The sequence below is a fragment of the Manis javanica genome, chromosome 11, assembly GCF_040802235.1.
Source record: "Manis javanica isolate MJ-LG chromosome 11, MJ_LKY, whole genome shotgun sequence".
Classification (NCBI taxonomy): Eukaryota; Metazoa; Chordata; class Mammalia; order Pholidota; family Manidae; genus Manis; species Manis javanica.
The window spans coordinates 24,191,849-24,216,080 of NC_133166.1; the positions used below are offsets into that span (position 1 = coordinate 24,191,849).

Here is a 24,232-nt window from a genome sequence, read left to right on the forward strand (position 1 = left end):
AGGTAAAGGACTGTCTGAACTTGATCTAAGTTTTACACACAGCAGTTGTCACAGCGTTGGTGAGATTAAACAACTCTTAGAAAACATGGTTGTGGATCAAGTGAAGGTACCTGTGGCCAGGATCTCACCTGGCCCTGGTTGGCTAGCTCACTACACACACGTGGGCAATACATTGCTACTGACTGTATATAAAGAGCTCTGCCCAGTGCTCTGGGTGACAAGCTGGCATGGCTGCAGGAGAGCAGAGACTGAGATGGCTGCAGGGGTAGAGAGGCCCAGAGGCAGAGACTAGCTTGCTGCATGCAGACTTGCTCTGAGTGGACAGGATTCTAGTGATTGACCTGCCACTGTGGGAATAAAGTTGGGTATAAACCCTTTCGTATCAAGAACATTCCACTGTCATTTTTTGGTCTCACTGAATCCACAGTGAACTTGCCCAGGGCTGAAACCCACTGACAAGACCATGGTCACAATATTCATGATATTAAAAATTAAACCAGAACTATCTCTATTCAAAGCACAACAATCTACTGGTTAAATCACTGACAAGTTAACACAATTGCAACACACATGGGCCTTTAAATCACATCACTCAGATGCTTCTCTGATTTGCATCATTACAATATATTAGACACATACATTACACAGTACATATAATACATGATTGCCAACATCAGCACACAGACTGTGACAATGGAAGGTGGATAATCTATGCTGTACCTATTTGACACTAAAAACAATTTAGGTTAGTGATGAAGGACAAAGGGAAGCAAGCATTAGAAAAGCCCTAAACTAAGGAGAATAACAAAATTAAAGACATATTAACACCTTTATTCTCCCTGTCCCAGATGCTATCAATAATAATACGTTTTAAATAAGCACAACTGTTTTTCACTATACCAAGAGGGCACTCATTATGTTGCAAACCATCATCAAAGTTTCCCAAACAAGCTTACATATACTTGTCATTGCGGGGTCAGGAAAATATAGGCTTTCAAATGAGCAGAAAATGACAAACATTATCTATATTCAGGTATTAAAAGAAGAAAAGAAAGAACTGGAGTTAAAGTATTTCAGCCTTTGAAAATTCTCCACCTTTCACAAACACATCAACAAAGAAGGAACTGTGGAGCAGAGGAAACTAGTAACATAACATGAATTAATATATCTTAAGCATTTGCAGATACTAAAAGAGCCCTAGATCAGAAAATCAAAATCTCAGAAGAGAAAAGGAAAAAAATCAGGAAGCTATGAAAGAAAATTTGACCAGATTCAGGAAAGTCATTTAAGAAAAAGACAAATAGTTTGTCCAGAAACACAAACTAAGTTACAGTTTGGTTGAGAAGGAAGAGATTCAAATTAAAATTTCATTAAGGGGCACCAAAGATAGTATTGAAATACCAAGGTGGGTAAACAACATAAAGAAAGAGGTGAAGGGGATCAAAGAGAAGATAACAGACATATAAGAAAGAAAAATAAACTATATAATCTTCCTCCTGAAGAAGATTTAAAACTGATGGGAATTAGAGATGATCTGAACATACATTTTTTTGAAAAGACTATGCATCTGGAAAAAATGTATATGAAACTGTCAACTCTGAGACTAATTCTGGTGAGTCCATCAAATATTAAAAATACAAAAAGGCTTTTGGTCTTCAGGTAAAAAATTTCTAGGTCACTTACAAGGAAAATAAAATCAGTTTTGAATTATACTTCCTGACAGCAACATACAAAATCAACAGCAACAGAGGAACATTTTTTAAAAACTCAAGGAAAGAAAGTGTGAATCAAGATTTTATAGTCAGTTAATTTTCCTTTCAATATTAAACAAGTATAAAAACAATGTTAAACATTACAGACATATCATATTTTTCCCATCCTCCTTTCCTGAAGAATTGTAGCAGAGAACAAGTTTGATCCAACCAGAAGGAGACTGGGGAAACTGTGGCAAAAGGACTGATGGTGAGAAATGAATATATTTAACTGTCCAACACTTAAAACATATGCAGCAAGAGTATAAGAATGCTAAGCAAATATTCTATATTCTGACTAAGTGTAAAGAATGCAAATAAAAATGAAGGAAAGTAAAAATTAGTTAATTGGTTATCATACAGGTAATAGGCAGGAACAAAATAATATTTAGAGTTGACAGGTCAAATAGTCAAAGCTAAAATAAGTAAAATGGGGAATGAAGGTTTATTATAAATGTTGTTAATATAAAGATACCAAATAGAATAAAAACAGAAACTACTCTAACACTAAAAGAAATACAGAAGTAGAGGAGATAAAAGAGACCACATGGAGCACATGGTAAATATATTATGAAGTAACATTATAGAGTTGAGATAGAATAAATCAGTCATATCATTAAATATAAATTAATCTAGTTAATCAATTAAGAGAAAAGTATTTTTCAGATTACTCAGATTGCAATATCTGACCCTAAAACAAAGTGATTCAGATAGGTCAAAGAGGTAGAAGAGGTTTATGGTGCAAATATAAAAGTAGGGACTGTGATCCTGAGATCAGACTATGTACATTTAAGGCTAAAGCACCACTAAGTAATACAAAGAAAGATACTTTTTATAATGCTAAAGGCTGTAATTCATAATGAAGATATGTTATAAATATCTAATACCAAGTAATACAGCAACTCCCTTCATACAGCAAAAACTGAAGGAGATATATAAAGATATAGAAACAGATTACTATAAGACATTAACATGGCATTTTCAGTCCAAGAAAAGGCAATAAACTAGTAAAGTTGCACAAATCCTAAACAACATGACTAATACCTTACACTCTGATATCAGAGAATATATGTTCTCAATAGCACCTGGAACATTCAGGAAAACTGAGCACATATTACATAATGAAAAAACCCGCAATAAATTCCATAGAGCAGAAATAATACAAATACCAGAATATAATATAAGAATATTGGAAATTAATAACAAGACTTGATGAAAACTCTTTTACCTGGAAATTTAAAAACTCTCTATTAACAACTATGGGTGAAAAAGAACAAATAAAAATAAAAAAATAGTATATACAGAAAATACTTCATCAGAATATAATAAAATAAAAGCAACAGTCAGAGAAAAATGGTAGCTTTAAATATTTATTTCAATAAAACAAAAATATAAATAAATGGAATTCCTAAATTTAAGAGGTTAGACAGAAGAACAAATTAAACTAAAATTAAGCAAAAAGAAGAAAAGAATAAAGATGAGTGAATAAGTAAATAATATGTGTAACTTAACATAACTAACAGCTAAAAATTCTGGTTATTTGATACAATAAACACAGAATAAGCTAGCTGCATATATAAAGTAAGAAATGATGAGAAAATAACCACTGAAACTGATTAAATGAAATAGATGATAGATTACACAATTCTATGCAAATAAGTTGGAAAACCTGGGCCAAACAGAAACAATACAATGCAATACATTTTATCAAAACTGATCTCAGTAGAAGAAGAAAGCACAAATTTGCACTACAGAAATGAAACTGTTTAAGAATTAATTTCATAACAAAAAAATACCAGGTTCAGATGATTTCATAGGAGATGCCCAGAAAAAAAATTGTAGAGAAAAAATAAAACCATCCTTTTTTCCCCTACAAAGCAAGTATTACATTGATAGCTGAACTTGCTAAAGATTGTGCAGAAAAGGAAAACTAAAGACTGCCTTAGAAGTATTGAAATAAAAACTAAAATATCTGCAAACAGAATTCACCCATACTAATTTTTCTGCTTTGTCTATTCTTTTTCAGCTGACAGCTTTGTTTAGTAGTTAGTTCATGTAATCCCAAGCATTCTTCTGTGTTATGTAGGCTATGACATTCTAAATATGGAAAATCAAAGATACTGAAAGCTTTTGCTACCATGTAGAGAACCTTTTCTCTGTATCATTATTCTGTTACCTTGGGCCTTTGCCCTTTGGGGAGTGCTTCTTCTTTTTGGAACTCTTCTGCTCTGGGACTGGGTGTGGTGAGTTTAAAGCCACCCTGTTTGTGAGGACCCACTGCTGCCACTGTGCCTCTGTGGGAGCCAGGCTGAATCCCAGGAAAAGTGGTGCATCTGTCCCTGTTGGACTGTTGCCATTTAGCTGCCTCATCTTATGCTGGGGCTAAGTAGCATTCTTCTTGCATTCTGCATTTGATTGCCCGCTTTTCCTGTTTATTTTCAACGTTGTTGTTAGGTTTATGTTCTAGCCTGTTCTCTGAATTATCCCATGGGCTGCAGGGATCCACGGGTTTTAGAGTTTAAACTTATATATAGCAGTTCTGGGGATTAGTTCTCTTGCAGGCTTGAAGACTGGAAGACTTTCTAATAGATGCTAGACCTAACAAGCTGAACTTAAACCACCCAATCCATCATTAGGAATGTGCTGGGTCAGGCTAAGGAAGGCAGAAAGCATCTTCCTGTCCAAAGGCAACCGAAGGCCTCTCACCACTTATTGCTAATAAGTATATGTCTACTGAGGACTCGGGGAACTCAGAGCATGTAGCATCATCTCCTGATTTTTTATATTTCCATGTATCCCTATATCCTTTGCCATTAAAAAAAAATATTATACCTTGTGCCTGTTGGCTTCTTTCTCTTAGCGTTACTCCTGCTCCATGATGATGCCCAGCAGAAGTCATGACCTTTAAAATGCGGTCCTTGTGCCCTAAGGCCCCTCACGCCCCTCACATATTTTCATTCTCTTTTAAGAACCCTATACTCTACCTTCTCTGGTTTATTCTCTAAAGAATATTTTGTCCTTTCACATTGTTGTGTTGAGGTCTGTATCATTCCCTTGGTTTGAAAAGCTTTTATTCCTTGGTGTCCCTTACTTTCTCTGTTCGAACAGGATTTTAACACAGTGGTCTGAGAAATATTTAACCAGTGAAGCCCACAAGTCCCCAGGCAGAATTGAGGAATTGGACAGTAAAGTGGACTTTGAGAGATTAAGTATATACTATCAGTGTATATATTTCTACAACAAAGTAAAATGAATTATGATTGCTAGAATTTGAATCTCAACTTCGGCTTATTAGCTTTGTGACCTATGGTATGCCTCAGTTCACCTATAAAATATAGATGTAAAATGGCAGGTACTTTTGAGGACTGTGAAAATTGAATGAGATCATCTTTGCAAAGTGCTTAGCAGGGTGCTTGGCACAGAGCAGGCTTTCACAAATACAACTCATCTTGGGCCTTTTGTTTTCTTTTCAGGTTGTACTCTGCATTCTTCTAACTCTTAGGTGTCCTCTGAGCACTGAAGAAACAAAGATTCCTAAACCACTAAGTATCTGCCCCCTCCTATAACCTGGAAAGCCCCAGGGGCCACAGCACAAAGAAAAAACAGTCTCTGGAGGAGTTACAGCATTTGGCAGTTGGCAGAGGCCACGGGAAGCTGGGGTATCCAGGGAAAAAGCAGGATAGAGAATTTAAAGAGGTTAGAGGGATCCCAGTGGGAGGTCTTTTAAAGTGACAATACTCCTCACATGACAGTGTTTTTTTCATCTTTGATCTCATGTCATTCGTCACTCTTCCTGCTTCTCCTGAAGGGTCCTGTATAAATATGCCTTCTTTTGAGTTAAAGCAACACCAGAGAAAGTTGAAGAAAACTCCAGGAATGTGAGTAACTGATTTGGGGTCTGGGGGTTGAGCTGAGAGTCTCCAGGTCAGGGTCACCCTAGAAAACCTCACTATAAAGAGCAGGCCAGGTCTGGTGGGTACTGCTAATACCAAGATCACCTTCTGCACATGAAGAGAGGATGAGGGTGGAGGGGAAAGGGGAACAGGCAACACTTGACTACCTTGGCACAAAGCTGAGAGAGGAAAGGGTAAGTTTAACCTTGGGATGATGAAGAGAGTTTTTAGGGACCAAAGGGAGTTACGAGAAAAGAAAACTAGTGGTAGGGCTGATTGGGAGCATGTTTATTTGGTTATAGAGGGGAGGCACAGGGCTATCATAAATACAAAGGCTCCTTTCAAAAGAGTTGCATTACTGCTTTGACCTTTAAGACAATTTTAATTTGAATTGTGTATTTCCCACACTTTAAATAGGAAGGAAAAGTCCTCACATATCCTATTTAGTTACTGAAATGAAGTGACTTGTCTAAGTTTTTCTTTAGCGATGACCCTCCAGGTCTTCACGGGAGCGTTTCTGCAGGGTTGGAAGCCGAGGCAGGGTCTGGGATGGAAATTTCTTAGGAGAGCAGAGCTCTCTGAGGAATAGTGAACCTCAACAACCAGGAAGCAATTGTGTCTGTATCTTGGTGTGGGTAGTGGCTGTGTGGGTATGTTCATGTGCTAACTTTATAAAACTTTATCCAGCTATACATGTGAAATTTGTGCATTTTACAGTATTTATTACTTCAGTCAAAAAGTTAGCAAAAAATGAGGGCACAGGAAGTAATTAAATGTTTTGGATAAGTCAAACAGAATAAAGAATGAAAAAGAAATCACTGGATAGGCAGCAGGTCCTTGACAGATGTCATTGCTAATCTTATCAAGAACATTTTTAGTAGCAAGATTGAAGAATAAAATAAGAATGACCAACTAAACCAAACGTCCACTCATTGGAAAATAAATAAAATACGTAGACCCCTAGTAGAGCTAATCAAGAAGGAAAAGATATGAGGACAATAAGGAAAACGAGGAAAATTCCCCCTCAGGGGAATGAAAGGTATGACTAGCTAGGCGTTGCCAGGGCTAGAAAGAGGAGGGATGGGCAGTGCACCAGTGGGAACTGCCCTCAGAATAAAGGTGGGTTTTGGGGGACGGGGTGCATTCCAGCTCTCAGACTCTCCTCTGGCTCTGTAAGCAGAACACACACAGCAGTCTTAAGGATACCCTGAATTATTTTTGCCACTCTCTGTATCTTTTTACTTCGAAGAGCTTTCCTATGTCTTCTCAGTGTCTACCACTGAAAGTGTTTCACCCAGTGCCTATACCAGCAAGGTTCTTCTGACTATGAAGCAGAACTCACTACTTTCATTTAATCTGTTCTATTATAAGACATTTCTATGTGTAGGGCCTTGTGTTTTTGGAGATGTTGGTGAAGGTTTGTCTGTTGCAGTAAAGACCACAGTTTGCAATCACACCCCAGAAATTTGGATTTTTAGAAAACTTGTGAAGACTGCTGTTGGTAGCACACACAGCGTGGGTGTTGAGTGAATCAGTGTTAGGCTCTCCAGGGGTAAATGGAAGGGAAGAACACATGTTCCATGTTAGGACTGAGAACCAAGAGAATGTCTAGTGCTTCATTAACAGAGAAAATGTCCACTGAAGTTGCTGGGGGCTGGAGCCAGTACTTCATCAATCTGATATACCCAATTATTTAGGGAGGGGCTGGATCCCTAATGAGAAATTAAAAAGGGGTAAGTAGAAACAGTGTTCAAGGGTAAGGATATGGAAATTTCTTAGCCTGGAAGTTCCTTAGTTATGAGGAGGCTAGCCTTGAGGTTTGACAAATAAGCACCCTTTATTTAAGATTGCCTGGACACCTGGGAAATAGGTCTTGGGCTATGTATCACTACTGTAAAGTCAACATAAGTCACACAATTGATGTGATGATCTATCAGGCTGAGACCTTGAGAAATGAAATATTAGGGCAATGAGAGCTCAAGGAAGGAGATCAACTATACTTCAAATGGTCTGGTCCATACCTGGACCTTGAGTCTAAATATGGGACCAAGCTACATGTCCATGTCCCTGGGAACTGGAATGAACTGATAGTCAGAGGAAAAACTTTTGCTTTACCTTTTCAGTTTCATCAATTTTAATTTCAATTTCTATCCATTTCAATGTAGCAAGTATGGCAGCAGAGGTGTCAACTTCTCTGGTTTCCTATTACAGATGGGTTTTCAGAAATATAAGGGAGCCGTCCCCTTTTCATAGAACTGACAAAGTAAAAAAAAAAAGCAAAGAAACCCAAAACAAAACAAAAACCCTAAATTTGAGAACTGACCTACAATGGAACAGAGTGAGCCCATCAAGGTCAGATTAGAAGAACCTTGCTGTGTATAGTCACTGAGAACATCTTCACTGACAGGTCACGGATGGAAAGTTCTAGGCAATGTTAGGTCAAGCCGCCATTTAAAAAATTTGGCCTCCAAGTCACACCCATGTGAGTATGATCTTTAGAGCAATTTTGACCTATAGGATTAAGCAGGGAAAATGGTCTCATTTTTTATTAGTGATATTTTATTGAGCAACTATATATCATGCATTGTGCTAAGTGCTTATATGTAGCCTCTCACTTCAATCTCAAAACATCTCTATGAATTAATGACTATTTCCCCATTTTATCAATGAGCAAATTGAGGCTTGGGGATTTTAAAGAACTTAACTGGGGCAAAACAGCAAGTGAAAGAGTAGGGTTTTCAGTCTAGGGAGGAAATTTTTAGAATCAATGCTTTTTAGCCCTTTTGTTATCCAATCTCTTGATGATGTAGGACCAACACATTTTGAGTGGAGTACAAAGAAATATGCAGGACTTCTGAGAAACTAGGGGTTCCTCGAAGAAGTTCAAAGAATATCTCCCAAGGCAGAGTGATACCACCAGGGGAAGGGCCCCTTGTAGGGAGTGTTCTTAACTGGTTGGTAGAATATGCACAGGCCCAGACATATGAAATCAGGGAAACCAGCCAAATGAAGGGGAAAGTAGGTTACAGGCATTATAACACAGGAATGAAATCGTAGTTTATGATGGCTCCTTATATTCACTCACTAGATTTACTCAACCAGATTACTACACACTAATGATATGGTAACACCTGAGTGAGGTAGCTGAACCTGAATGCAGCAATAAACAGAAACAGGCTTCTGGCTATGCAGAGGTGTAACTCTCTCTCTCTCACCAAAACTGGCTGAGGGAGGTCCTTAATAACTACATATATGTATATGGGTGTGTGTACGTGTGTGTATGTGCGCCTATATTATCAATACCCACAGTTGTTTTCTGGCCTAATAATCTTGGGCTGGATGGCCCTCTAAGTGACAAGTATTAACAGGAGCTAGAAAGACCTGGACTTGAATCTCAAATTTACCACCTACCTGCTATGTGATCTTGGACAAAATATTTAATCTTATTTTAACTGTATCAACTATATTGTATGGAATGATCATTTTATAAGTGGAGAAATACACTGAGATTATAAATGTTTTTCAATTTAGTACATACTATGTTCATTAAACAATGCTTTCCTTTCTATAGGATAAAGCTTCATTGTTTTTTGGAACGTCTTGATGGTTTATCATGAAGGAGTTATCCATATCATAAATGGAGGAATAAAAGAAATACTATGAAGAATCAAAAAAAATCTACTGAGGTGGGTTTCATCTATAAGGGTACCCTAAGGTTTTATGTGAAGCTATTTAATCTATTGATTGAACCTAGCTCAACAGAAAATGCAGGCTGAAATCTAGAGAAGGCGGGGTTGTAAGGCAGATAGTTTATTATATCCTATGAATAGTGCTAATGTTGTTCTCTAATGACCTCATTTTCCTAAATGCATTGATCTATTTCTTTAACCAGAAAGATGCTTCATTTGTCTTTTGTCTAAACACTGTAGCAAGGACACATTTAATCTTAAGACATTGTTTCATTCAGTAATTATTAAGTATCAGGAACTGAATATACAAAGATAAAAGACAAACTTTTTGATTTCTCATTCTATGGAGACTGTTTGCTATAATGGGCACACATCTTTTTTAATGGACTTGTGTACCACAGCTATGGGTCACACACTTGGCAAAAGGCCATGAACAAGACATGACTGAATACAACAGTCACAGGTAGAGTATTGGAATTGTTAATTTAGGTCTCTAAAAGGTCAATATGGGAGATTCCATGAAAGCTCAAAGGAAAGGTACCTAATTTAACCTTGTCATGGGATGAGGGAGGAGACAGAAGAGACTTTCTAAAGGAGGTAGCTCATGAGCTATTTGAATAATAAATAGGAATTATCAGGCAAAGCATCCAGTGGAGGATGGAAGCTGGAGCAGGACAACCTTGTCAGACACTAGTTTTCTGGTCCTGTGGTCCACTGGGCTGGTACCGCCACTAGGCTTTCCTGACCCTATGGCTCGAAACAAGTCTTACAGGAGTACATCCTTTTTTCACAGTTTTATGCATTAATAGGAAAGCAGTCTCTGTGATGCCGTGGATACTCTACAACCACACAGTGGAAACCTCTGCCACCTTCCTCCTTGTGGGTATCCCAGGTTTGCAATCATCACATCTTTGGCTGGCTATCTCAGAGTGCCATGTATGCCACATCCCTGTTGGGAAACACACTCATAATGACTGTAATCTGGATGGACTCCACTCTACAAGAGCCCATGTATTTCTTCCTGTGTGTTCTGGCTGCTGTGGACATTACAATGGTGAGCATCTTCTCCTCAGGAGACAGCTCCATCAGCTTTAATGCATGTTTCACTCAGATGTATTTTGTCCACGCAGCCACAGCTGTGGAAACAGGGCTGCTACTGGCCATGGCTTTTGATCACTATGTGTCCATCTGTAAGCCCCTACACTACAAGAGAATTCTCACACCTCAAGTGATGCTGGGAACAAGTGTGACCATCACCATCAGAGCTGTCATATTCATGACTCCACTGAGTTGGATGGTGAGTCACCTACCATTCTGTGGCTCCAACGTGGTTCTCCATTCCTACTGTGAGCACACAGCTGTGGCTAAGTTATCATGTGCTGACCCCATGTGTAGTAATCTCTACAGTCTGAGTGCTACATCCATTACTGTAGGCTCTGATGTGGCCTTCATTGCTGCCTCCTATTACCTGATTCTCCAGGCAGTATTTCGTCTCTCTTCAAAGAATGCTCAGTTAAAACCATTAAGCACATGTGGCTCCCACATTGGGGTTATGGCTCTATACTACCTACCTGGGATGGCATCCATCTACGTGGCTTGGCTAGAGAAGAACACAGTACCTTTGCACACACAAGTGCTATTAGCTGACTTATATGTAGTCATTCCCTCCACCTTAAACCCCATCATTTATAGCCTGAGGACAAAACAGGTACAAGCACGAACATGGAGCTTGCTGACTGACATACTACTGCCTCTTCGACCTGGCTTCATGAACAGAAACTCTGTCCAGATCTCAAACATTCCTGCTGACTTCAGAGACCTGTAGAGCTGGTTTGGTTCACCTAGCACATTAAGGACTTCTAAGATTAATCTATAAAGAGTATCCTTGCATAACTTTCCAATTTCCAGCAAGAATAAATGTGAATAAAATGATTGATTTCCTAACAATAGTTTTAATGGTTTCAATCAACTAAAAATCTACATCAGAGATAAGTATGGGCAGAGAATATAGATTTGGGGTTTTTCTTTCCTCCAGAAAGGAGTTAGCTTCAGACCCATACTTTCAACTTAGTATTCTACCAGGCCCCCTGCAGAATAAACCAACTCTTTGGTCCCCCCAACACCTGGCTGATTTTCTCAGAATTGTTCATCTTCTCATGTGATTACATGGAATCAACTATTAATATATGACCCTTCGTTTTGGCCCATTGATGAAGTTACTCAAGTTGGGTTCTGTGCTCATACCTGGACCAAAGCCCCTCTCCAGTCAAAATAGATTCCAGTTTATCTGAGAATATATAAACTTAGGATAACAGATGGCAGCCATTTTCCAAAATAAGAACTTGTAAAGAAAAACCCGTTCCACAGCAAGAGGAGCAGAATAGCAAAAAGGGATGAAGAAATGGAGTCTTTAGTTCTATGGGCTCAAATCATTTGGATATCCAGGCAGATCCCTGTTATTAAGCTCTATAAAATACCTCTATATCCTCTTAATTTATCCCCTACTTTTTAAGCTAGTTGGAATCAGTGTAGTAATCACCAGCCTCTTGCTTTTAAGCAACAGAAGCTAAGGCAATGTGTGTTTGGTTTTGGACATCTTTCTCTTTGCTTCCCAGTTCTGTTATGTGTACCTTAACTGTAAGACATAAAAGAGAGGGATCAAATACAACACAGGCTTTTCTTCTTTAGGAGACCTCCAAGGTGTGCTCTGAGATTGGAAGGTTAACAGAAAACAGTTTCAATAACGAATCTGAAATGTCAATTACTCTTCTCCAGGTCACCAGATACTTATTTGGTTTTGTTTTTATTTTTCCCTTACAGAAAGTCTCAAACTGAAAAATCAACATATGTTCAAAGAAAAAGATGTCATATGTGAAAGATACACCTGTTTGACTCCTGTACATTTGAAAATCTTAATAAAGGATAATTTCCTAACATCATTGATAATAAATTATTATATCTGAATCTTAAGATCTCCTTTTTACTCATGGGGCAAACAATGTTAATTCATAGAGGGTATTGAAGATTTAATAAAATGACCGGAGAACATATTATAGGTACTTAAAAAAACATACCAAATAAATTTCTTATTCCATCACTTAAGGGGTAGTTCTAGGCACTGCTGAAACTATTCCTGTGTAGATCAGTACTCATGTGGTAACTGCTGCAAATACATCTGCCGCTTAACAACGTGGCATCCATATTTTTTCCTACAACTAAATTATTTACCTACATAGAATGTATTCTATTTTGGAATTATCATCGAAGTAGAAATCAGCCTCTAAAAATCTGTTAATGATGCTCTGAATCACCAAAGAACAGTAAAAAGAAACTCTCCTTCCCTTGCAAACCCTAACATAAAAACAAGTGCAGATAATGAGGAGGTTAAACATTTTATAAGATTTCCATTTCTATTCTTTCTTCATAAGCAACACAAAGAATTGACTATGTCCACTAAATCAATGAACATTAGATGGGTTAAAGAATCTGATATAAAGTGACAAAGCTACAGTTCAGCCTGCACTCAAAACAGAAATTTCTTCCCAGCATTTCCATCAGAGTCCTGCTTGGCCTTTTCAGTGTCTCCTTTATGTTGGTGCTCCCTGAAACTAGCTGGGACCCACTGCTAGTACTCAATACTGAACTACTTCCCAAGACCAGTTCCCCGCCATGGCCACCCCCAAACAGAAAATCCTGTGCTTCTGACACAGTCAGATAGGACCCCTATCACATGAAGCAATGTGTGCTCATGTAACTAGTGCCTGGCATCCACAGCAGACTCAGTGTTTGGATTTTAAAAGATTACAACTAATCCTGTTTGAAAAAAATGGAGATTGAGTTTTCTGTGGGAAGCTGTGAACCCAAGGATTCTGTCTTTAGCTTTTGCAGGGCCCAAGCATTTTACCCTTTTAATAGTCTTTCCCCTCAAGGCTCAGGCATTGCACCCCTTGGTTTCTCTGCTAGTAAAACAAGGATGGATAAAGCTCACTCCTGCCTTGTACTGAATGATCACACCAAATTGGAGGTGCTACCCGTGGCATTCCCGGAGTGGTGCAGGTGGGCCTTCTACCCTCCACATGGCTACCTAACTCTTTTTCCTCTGGACGAAGTTGTAATTACCCATCAACTTATTTTTTGAAAAGGATTATAATTAAGTGCTATCCAGTCTTTCATAACCTCTAGGAGGTAGAAGAGCTTATTTTTGCTTTGATTTATAGGCTTATGAAAGTTCACACATACATATTTACATATACACACTCAGCTAGACTGGGGCTACAATGGTGAACCAGACAAATAAGGTCCTTTTCTTCATGGGGTTTTAGAAGGGAAATGTAAATAACTACCCTAGAGAAAAGGGTTTTCATATACTTAAGAACTTCAAACTTCTTACTTGGTCTTAATAGCCAGACAATATGAAATAATGTGCTTAACCTTGTAATTTTTCTAACTAGTAATAATAGTACCCAAATCAGCTTAAAATTATCAATCAGATGCACACACAGAATAGCACATTATAAATGAAACCATTCCACCACTCCTTAATTCATTCTAGTTTTGAATGGATTTATCACCTAATAATACTCTTTTTCTAGGATTCTTCAGGACTTGTCCTAATAAAATCATAATAAAAGAACTTTGATTTGGCCCCTAGTGTCTTTGGCTAAGTGTCCATGGACATAGCTGCTTCCAAAGATCTTCCCAAAGATCTACTTCTCAAGCCTATAAGCAATTTCCCAAAGAGTTTCCCCCACAAAGATATACGGTTCCCCTAATGTAGGTCAGCTCAACCCTTTGCCAAGACCAGGCCTAGAACTTAGCAGTTCATTCCCCTCCAAACAGAAGATGGATACCTCTTCCCTTCTGCTAAAGCTCAAAGCATGATGGGCAGAATGAGTTTTTTTTCCATTTTGGCCTGCTTTACTTCCTTCATATGTGCACAGCCAATACAATTACAGTAGGAAGTTAATATTTGCTATCCTTTATTATAAGAATTAATTTGCTGCTGCCTACAGTCAATCTAGTATTTACTTAGCTGCCCAATCCTAATCCAACAGTCACTACCTTCAAGCTTAAATGACATCAGAGGTTGCTATACAGCTTCACAGTGACAATATGTAATATAGCCCCACACAACAGGCAAAGTCAATAGTTCTCATATGCTTGTCTTGAAGTTTGTTTCCAGCAGCCTCCATCATTCCCACATCATACATACTCTTAAATGAATTATTTTTGCCATACACAATGAACACCCTAAGGACAATAGCCCAAATACACAATTTTAATTCCCTTGCAATTATAATATATGACTCTCAAACTGGCTTTTTGTGCCTAGTCCTATTCCTTCTCCCCATACTGCCATTCTATTTTCCTTCTGCCATACATTTGGAGAAGAGAAAGACGGAATATTATGTAGTTACAAGAGCCATGAAGATTCCCTTGATAATATAAAAAGAACCAAACTTTAGCCCAACTAGCTTGTGGGTGAACCTTCCTTCCAGAGCATTTGTCTTACATTTTTCTTTTTGTTATTTCCATTCTCTACCCCAAATGTCACAGTCTCCATTCTTATCTAATGACAAAACATGTAATGGATGCACAATATATTATGGCCTGGAGTCTGCTGTTGGCATAGGCACCTGTCCTAAGGGTGCAAGGCTGTCAGGAGAGGTCCTGAGAAACCAAGGCACGGCTGTAAAGATGCTGGCTTTAAGGTGAGATAGGAAGAGACCACAGGCAAAACCCATGTCGTGCCTTCCTTTGTCCCTGAGAAAGGAACAAAAGTATAGGATGGATCTGAGATCTTCACTGCAATCCTGTGAGGTAGGAGAGCATGTTAAATCCTGTACTCAGTTTTCCATGGAGGACATTTAAAATCTTTGAAACATGTGGGATGTTTCAGACCCATATGTAATGAATGATATGCAGACATGTGACCTGAGAAGTGAGTTCGTCACTCTTGTTTCATCTGAATGTGAAAAATATTTTTATAATCTTTCTAATTTTCTTCCAATAGCCTTGTAAGAAATAACTTGCTGCATTAAGGCCATTTCAGTATCTCCACCCACAAAGTAAAAATAAAAACAAGGCCCACAGGTTTTCTGATTCCAATGCTTAGAGAAAAGAAGGCACAGTTCACAGATCTCAGAGCCTGAGAGGGAGTAACTGGCCCAGTCTGTGCTCAGAGGGGGGATGCCTATGGTGGCAGCCTGGGCAACATAGAATGTATTTGTTTCATTAGGGGATCAGAGAGCTAGGGTCAAATAGGGGTTGCTCAGTAGCAGCAAACCTCAAGTGAAGCATCGTCCTACTGGTCTGAGCACAGCAACTGGATATGGACAGGACTGTTTTGGCTTGTTGGCACACCCTACCTGAAGGGTTTCCTGAAGCTTGGATCCACTCATCGTCCTCACTGACTTAACTATGGCACCAGTAGCAGCCAGGGAAGAAGGGCATGAGCTACAGAAAGGAAAAAGTCCTGACTCTTATACCAATACATTACCTTAGAACTGCTCGGGTCCTTGCTATTGGCACTGCTATGCTTCCCTCATGGGGGTGTGGAGCTCATTTCACTGAGTTCTAGCTTTCTTCCATAAGTGGTTTAGTGAGGGACTTTGGCCCAGTAGCAACAGACCATGGGGTCAGGCAGAGGATCCCCTGGATTCCAGGCCTAGCTCAGTTCAAGGGGACTCTTTGTCAGTGGCAGGGTCCTCTGAGAGCTCTGCAGGCCAGGTGAAAGGCCAAGGCCTCTGGCTAGGATGGTGGCTTTCTTAGTTCTCGTCCAGGGAGCATATGGCCAGAGGAGCAGTGTTGGTGGCTCCAATGCTGTAGCAAGGACTAAAGTAGGGCAGCAGGCGCCCAGGGAAAGGATAGCGGGGGAAAGTGAAAATGTGCGAGCCATTGTCAGTCACATTGTAGAAGGAGATATCATGGGCCTCATAATCTAGGAAGACTCCCACCCGGCGGGGAGGGACTGGCAAGGACAGCAGGGGGTATTCATCGGTGCCTGCCCGGTACTCATTTCCCTTCCTCAGCCTTATCACCCAGAATCCATAGTGGGGGGATAAATAGACCACCTCCTTCCGGTCCACATTTTCTTTACACACTCCCAGTCCCCATTCAGACCTGTCTCCCACTTCCACCTCCCAGTAGTGCCGGCCTGACGAGATGCACTGGCTGCCTAGGACGATATTGTAGCGGTAAAATCTTTCAGGATTGTCAGGTAGATTCTGCTTGATGTCTCCATAACACACACATTTTTTGTCCTCCGACACGATAAGGCGGCAATAGGCAGTGTCTGGATCCAGGCACACATCAGCTAAAAGAAAACATCCTGGTTAGTAACACTGATACAGAGCTGGGGGCATGGGCATGGCCTCTCTGATGAATACAACCAGACTTCTCCATGATGGGTGGCAGTGGGACTCGCTGGGGCGTCCAGAGGTCAGTGAACCATGTCTGGCAGGGAGGGGCCCGCCCACTGTTCATTACAGCCTTCCCCAGCACTCATTACCTGCATATGTCTTCAGGAGCTCTCTTAGCCCCAGCACACGACAAACTGTCTTCAGCTCCAGGGAAACTAGTTCTGGCCTCTGCAGGCTCCAAGACTTGATCCTGATAAAGGAAGGGGAAGCCTTGGGGCCAGAAGTCCTGACTCTGCCACATCACGGGGCTTCCATTAGTATAGGGAAGAGGGGCTTGGCCAGGGTCAGAATTAGTGGGGTGCCCCTTCCCAGCAATACCAGACAAGGCAGAGATCTGATGACTACTTGACTGAGCTTGAACAGTCTGTTGCACAGAGAAGCAAATATTTGCATTCCTATACTGTGCAGAGGGTTGGATGTGCACATGACAGTGGGAGAGGAAGGGGTGTGCCACAAAGGACACCCAGGCTTAGAGCACCAATGGAGACAACTGCAGTCTTTTTTCCTCTTTGGGTAATCTGCTTAAAACTATGTATTTTATAAATGTACCTGAAATTCTACTGGTAATATTTGCAACAAATTTGGCCAAGTAACAAGAAGGAAAGAGAATGACAAACAATGCTTCTTTAGCAAATAACAGTGAAAGATGGAGAAGATTATGGACAATACCCCTTTTCTGTAGTTACTGGGTCTATTTCTTCCCCATTTCTGGCTCTAGCCAGGCGCCCACTATCCCTTACAGGGCTGCCTAAGGGCTCCAAGGATGGAGACATACCTGTTTAAGACATCCTGAATACCCTAGAAGGAAAAAAAAATTGCAGCACATGAGTGTGTCCTGTTTCTCAGAGGGTCCATACAGACACTGAACTCTGGGAGGGGGTTTCTCTAAGAAAAAGGGAGGTAGAGAGCAAGGCTGGAGAGAAGGCATGCAGAGGCAGAGGTGGAGATACCTATGGGAGGCCAGCAAGGCAGACTGAGCTCTGGCTGGACAGGCTGACTTCAGGCTCTGTCTTGGCTCTCAGGCCAGATGGCAAGGACTGGTATGATGCCAGAGTTACCCGAGCACTGCCCCACCTAAGAGGCTACAACAGGCCCTGCATCCACCCACTGGGGGTTGAACAGCAAGTATTAGCTGCATGGGGGGGATGGGGTAAGCAGGATCCAGGTCTGGTGGACAGAGTAGCTAACAGGCCCTGCTGAAGACTGGCTAAGCCTCTCTCTGGAGTCCCAGGCTATCTTCAGCTCTCATTCAGAGCACCCAGGAAAACCTTCACCTGCAGCATCCAGCGGACAGGCCTCTGAGACCTTTCTTCCAGCTCTGCAATCATCTTCCACAGGACCTGGCTCTGCTGGATGAGCTCACTGCGATTCAGCTCTAGTTTATACATGGTCTCTGCCTCTTCCTGCTCTAGGCTGGCCAGAGCTGAGGCTGCTTCTACTTCCAGCTGCCGACCTGGTGGCTGAATTTGATTTAGTAATTGCCGGTATTTCTCAAACTCCCACATGATACTCTGCCTTCGGGTTTCCACTTGTATCTGCAAAGCCAAGATGGGAAATCAACACTGATATTGTTTGTGTATGGGCCACCCAGGATTGAGGATACTGGCATGTGCATACCCACAGGTTCTGGAATGTTCTGGCACCAACTGTGTACCAGGCACTCTAGTGGCCAAGACAAAAAGACACTATTTTTCCTACCTCTCTGTTCCTACAATTCCAGTACATGCTCTGTGTTCCTATCATTCTTTTGTTGACCTTAGTAGGATTATACATACTAAGTATAATACTAGGATATTGTCTTGGAAGTATATGCTCTGGACTGTTTTCTATTTTCAGAATAATGACCAGAAAAATTATACATAAGCCTCTAAGGCAGTGTAACATAGCTACACTGACAGTTTTGCTCCTTCCAATATTATCTGGATTATATGCTGTTTTAACTGGTTCAATGTTACCTTCTGTTGATCAAAAGTTCTGATAGTTTGGTAGTTACAGGACTCAAATTTATTTCAGAAGTCATTTATTTTCCAATATTTTTACAACTTAGCTTTTAGTAAATAGGCTCTAACTGGGGAAAGTGAAACAGAAACTCTGTTTTACTAAGCATTATACAAAGTTACACCACTGTGAGCGAATGCATATGTGGGTCATGTAGTTTTCCTTTGTCTCATGTGAAGAAATAAGCCCAGAGGTTAGACCTACATCACAATTAAGAAAGTGGAACTGAGAGGTTACATGGCTGCCTAAGGCCACACAGCCGGCAGAGAAAGCTGGTATGAGAACCCAGTGCCTGCCTTCAAGCCCCACATTCTGCCTCACAGAGATGAAGCAGCTACCAGGGGCCAGCCTCAGGACAACACAGGGACCGCATCAACTCCTTTCCCCAGGGGGCAACTTGCCTTCCAGTTGGCTGTTCGTTTCCTCTCACCAACTTCCAGCTTCCAGGCCTCTTCTTGCTCTTTCCTCAGATGATCCAGAGCCTCATGAAGCTTCCACTGAAGAGAGAGAAAAACCTCATGAGGACACCTCAGGCAGCCCGGGTTGACAATGAGACTTCTCAGCATTGGTAGGTAATGGGAAAACAAATGTCCCTCAGGTGATGGGCCAGAATGAATGCTGAGAGAAAAGGGAAGGCCAAAGAGGGAGCAGATTCCCAGCCAGATGACATCCAAGGTAGCTCTCCATCTGAGAATCATTTCACCTCCCACAGTCTCTAAGTTTCTGTAAAGTAGAAGAAAATATCCACTTCTAATCTTGCCAGGAAATACCTGGACATTCCTATCTGTGCCTATTTTTATCCCTATCTGCCTTGTTATCCTCTGGGCTCCTAAAACCTTGTCATTCGAAGTGTAGTAAGCAGCTCCAGTTTCACCTGGGAGAATCTTGGGCCTCATCCAAGACCTACTGAATTAGAGTCTGAGACTTAGAAAGATCTTTGGGTGGTTCACATGCACGTTAAAGATAAGACACATTATCCTCGATACTACTAAAAAAGATTACTATTGGAAAGCCTAAACTATTCTGATGGCAAATCTTTAATAAAATGGTTAATATTACTAAGTGCCACATATGGCTTAAGCACTAAATGTACACTTAATACTCACAATTGCTTGACACTGATATTATCCCTATTTTATAGATTTGAAAACTGAGGCTTAGTGAATTACCCAGTCATTCAGCTAGTAAATGGTTGGGCTGGAATTTAACCCAGGCTCTTTAACACCTATCCTTATTGCACTGCCTCCCTATTCTATAACTCAAGACAAAATGAGTAAGCAATGCTTTTACTTTTTTAGAAATTACTCTTGCATAGGAACATAACTCATTCAGGGGATTTGTTGAAGCTAGAACTTGATGAGAGTAGCTGTGAAGGAAGAGCAGGTGTGTCAGAGGGGACCTCCTCCCAAAAAAAATGGTAGGGAGAGGAGAAAGAACAGTAGCTCAAAGGCCAGAAGACCTGGGTCCTTGCCTTCACTTTCTTTAACTAGTTTACCTGAAATCAGAAGGGATTTTACAACAATAGATTAGACAATCTCACTCAATCCAAATGACACAGCATGGTCTCTTCAAGCTTTAAAATCATGATCTCAAATTTCTAAGCCTCAGTTTGTCTATAAAATGAGGGAGTTAAAGTAACTCACCTATGTCAAATGACACATCTGTGGCATTGCTAGGAGGAGTTGGCAGATTCTGACAGGTATAGCTATGGCCACCTCAGATCCAAATTCAATCACCCAGAAGCCCAGCTAAACCAAACTGGTCTCCTTCAAATTCTTGGTACGGAAAGCATCTTTGGGTTAGGCATTAAGCCATGCTGGGATGGGGATGCGGTGTGACAGTGGGCGGGAAGGAAATGCAAGGAGAGGTGCCGCTCACTGCCATATTCCTTGGGATCTATGGGTGTGAAGAGCCAAAGCAAGTCAGCTCTCTTTTTAGTCTTGGGGACCCTGGGTGAGTCCTTGATCTAGAGAGAGTCAAGTGAAGGGCAGGAGAGAGACTGGGGTGGCTGGTCTCCCATCTCCCACCTTATACTCCCAGGCGACATCCTCCATGGGCACGATGCTGTGGGTCTCATGCTCAGGGGACCGGCTGCAGGCTTCACACATGATCAGGCCATCCTCTTTGCAGAATATTTTTGGCTGTTCCCTATGGAGCTCACACATATCCCCCTTCAGCCCCATTCCTCCATGCAGCCCCAGCAGACGGACTTTTTCTACAACACTGGCCAGCTGCCAATTAGGCCGAAGGTTCCTTGGCTGGACAGGTGCCCGGCAGAGGGGACAGGTGTAACCCCAGTTCTGGGATTCTCCTGGGACTTCCCAGAGTCCAGAGAGACAGCTCTGGCAGAAGCTGTGGCCACAGTCGATGCTTACGGGCTCCCTCAGGAAGGTCATGCAGATGGGACAGGCCACTTCTTCCACAACGGCTTCTACCAAGGCTGCAGGATCCATAACTTCTTCCCACAACCTTTTCAGACACAAAGAAAACCAGGCAGTGGTAGTGATGGCTAAGAAGAAGAAAAACATGAGAAAAACATATAGCAGGAGAGCAGAGGAGTCAATAAAAAGGATAATTAGTGACTGAAAAAAACTCCTCTTTGGATCCTTTATTGACCTTGTTTAATAAGCACAGACTTTCCCAAATGAAGTCCTGACTAGGTCACATTACTCACACCACAAAGGACATCTGGGGATGCCTCAGCAAGTGGATATTGAGACTTCTCAGTTTTCATCTCTGACCCTCCTCTGGGCTGGCTCAGCAGACCATTCCCTCTCTAAATCAGCACTGTTTCTCTTGAACTTGGACAAGGTCACACAAAATGCAGTGTTTCAGTATCCAAAATAAGGCCAGAAATACCCCCAGCCTCACTCTCTAGTGTGTTTCTATGTCTACTTATATACTTCAAGGGGCAGAAAGGGTAATATGCCAGAAGCGTACTGCCTATATGTTAAATTTTTCTTGTGTTGCACACTAAAATGCAAAGTATAAGAGAACCAGCAATATTTTCCCCAACACTTTGTAAATCTCTGACTAATTCTTCTTCACTAATGTTCACAAAGATGCCAAGACACTCTCCTCAGCCTTCGGTGATACGTTAGAAGCTGAGATGAAACACCCCTCCTTGGACAATAGGAACAACGGTCATTTGATAATCAAATCCATATTGATGAAGTCACTACCTCAGGGAGAAACCTGGGATTTTTCTGTCAGGGACAGATCTGGGTATAGAATGGCCCATGCAGGATCTTGGCTTAGTTGACAATATTTATTTGTTCATGTTGAAAGTCTGTGATTACTAGCTAGAGTCTGTGAAGGGAAGACCCATGTTGGTTACTGCTGTATCCTCAGCACCTGAACAGTGCCTGTCACGTGGTTATTGCTGAGCAAGTATTTGCTGAATGAATAAACCAGACAGACATACAAAACATTTCCTGCACTCAAAATGGTTTTATAATGTATTAGGTAATCAAGGGCATTTATATATTAATAATACCAAACACTCCTTGAGTACTTACACTGTGTGCCAGACACTATTCTGAACATTTTACATAGATTAACTCAGTTTATTTCACAATCCTAAATGGAAACCATTATTCTACTGTTCTCAGTTTATAGATGCCTGGTCCTGGGCTCCACCATTCCATCTTGGACAAATTACTTAACTTTCTAGCTTCAAGGTAAAGGTATAATAAAAATTCAAGACGAGAGAGAAATCACTGTGGTTTAGGAGAGTCCAGTATGGATGGCCCCTGCAGGAACTGGAACAGTAAGTGGATTTTGCAGGATTCTGTTACAGGCCAGCAGCTGGTCAAGCCTTGTCACAGACCTTCCTACCTCCTGCTTTTCCTCCTCCCACAATCCAGTATCCTCAAACCTAGTTTTAGGAATCACTAACCCACTGAAGAGCCTAACCTGATTCCCCAGGACCCAGCCCAAAAGGAAGCTGTCTTCACTCTTAAAACAGCACCTGTGCCCAGTCAAGCAAAGAGAGAAATTTCTACACCTTTCTGCAGCCTCCATGTCCATTCATTCTACTCTACCTGGATTGTTGCTGTTCTGCCAGCCTGAAAGACTTCTCCAAGATCCTGCTCTTAATATCATTTGATATATATGTTTACTATCTTTCTTCCCAAACTAGACATTTAAGGATTGAGATATTGTCTACTTTGTCCACTATTACACTCCCAACACCAAGAATAATGCCTCATATATTTTCTGAATATATGAGAATTACATGTAAATATTGAGGTCTGATGGTAGGTTGGAAGTGGAACATCCTCACCTAACACCGAAGGGCACCAAGAACTCTCACCTAAAGGTGACCTAACAATAGAGGTTGGTATCTTATTTAAAGCTACAGATATCAACAAAAGAATGAAAGTAGAAATAAAAAACGAAGGTTTTAGCGGTAGGGAAGTTGTAAATATCAAAACGATGAATCAAGAAATGTGGGGAAAGCATATTATTTAGATTTAGTGGGGTCATAAAACGATCTAAAAATGTAGGAGTTTAAAGCAGTGGCCTCCGGAAAAAGGACTTAGCGGCGAGTAACTTGTTTTTCGACCTAAGACCTGCTTTATTGGTTTACGTTTTATTACACATAAATTACTTTGACAAAGCTTTAACTGTTAAAATGGTAATCACTTCAACCTTGCCTTCGGCAGGGTGGGGGGCCAGTACGGGAGACCTGAGGGCAGGGGGCGGCGCTCGGAAAGACCGGCGGGGAGGGACCCGGGTGGGCCCGGGCGAGCGCAGGCCCGGAGCTCCGGGCGCCGAGCGGAGAGGGCGGCCCTCCGGCCACAGGCCGCGGCGGGCCGAGGGCAGCTGCGGGACTGTGCGGGGGCTCGGAGCACCTCTGACTCCAGGAGAGGGGCCTCTGTCCGCCCATCTCTCGGCACAGGCCGGAGTAGGTATCGCGGCGGAAACCGACCCGGAGACGCCGGGTTTCCCGGCCGCCCGTTCGCGGTGTCAGAAGCAGCCGGAGCCGCCGACGCACCACTTACCGCCGGTGCGCCGGCCGGAGAGAAGGTCCGCAGCGAGCGACCACTCGTCGGCCCGTCCCGAAGGGCGCTGAGGCCCGGGTCCAGAACGCCGGCCCGGGAGCGGCGCGGGACCCGCCCGCCGCGGCGTCCGTGGAGGAGCGGCCAATCACAGGCAGGGCACGCGCACCGCCAGCCAACCCCGGACGGGCGCGGGGCCGCGACTCCCCCACCCCTCCCGTCGCGCAAGTGCCTTTCCTCGGCGACGTCAGGTTCTCTGGCCGCCGCCCCGGTGCGAGCCCCTTGCGCTGTGAGGGGACCCAGGAGGCAGTCCCTGGACGGGTCCAAGGGTTGAGGTGCTCGGATGAGGCCGCTCCGGACCTGCATTAGCGGAGGCCCGCCGGCTGTCGCCCTAGGAGCCCCTTCCGTTTCAAGCTTCCGCTCTGACTGGCGGCCCTTCAGAACCTTGTTCTTCCTAAGGGTAGCACTGGACCTAAT

The 24,232-nt window shown here is 41.9% G+C and overlaps 2 protein-coding genes across 3 annotated transcripts; one reads left to right on the forward strand and one right to left on the reverse strand.

The window, feature by feature from the left end:
- Positions 1 to 4,895: 4,895 nt before the first annotated feature.
- Positions 4,896 to 11,842, forward strand: LOC108399447 (olfactory receptor 52I1-like). The gene is given in 2 exon segments (XM_073216078.1): positions 4,896 to 10,259; positions 10,261 to 11,842. Coding segments are annotated over 2 exon segments (999 nt in total). The 5' UTR covers positions 4,896 to 10,158; the 3' UTR covers positions 11,159 to 11,842.
- Positions 11,843 to 12,119: 277 nt separating this feature from the next.
- Positions 12,120 to 23,905, reverse strand: TRIM68 (tripartite motif containing 68). Of its 2 annotated transcripts, none has more exons than XM_017664254.3 (7): positions 23,759 to 23,905; positions 20,780 to 21,221; positions 19,154 to 19,249; positions 18,029 to 18,289; positions 17,530 to 17,552; positions 16,844 to 16,944; positions 12,120 to 16,648 (listed from the first exon to the last, which is right to left on the reverse strand). In XM_017664254.3, exons 2-7 carry the CDS (start codon positions 21,203 to 21,205, stop codon positions 16,101 to 16,103), a joined length of 1,455 nt encoding a protein of 484 aa, XP_017519743.1. In that variant the 5' UTR covers positions 21,206 to 21,221; positions 23,759 to 23,905; the 3' UTR covers positions 12,120 to 16,100. The 2 variants fall into 2 exon arrangements, with proteins under 2 accessions (XP_017519743.1, XP_017519742.1); XM_017664253.3 differs by having other exon boundaries at positions 20,780 to 21,261; positions 23,759 to 23,896.
- Positions 23,906 to 24,232: the final 327 nt, after the last annotated feature.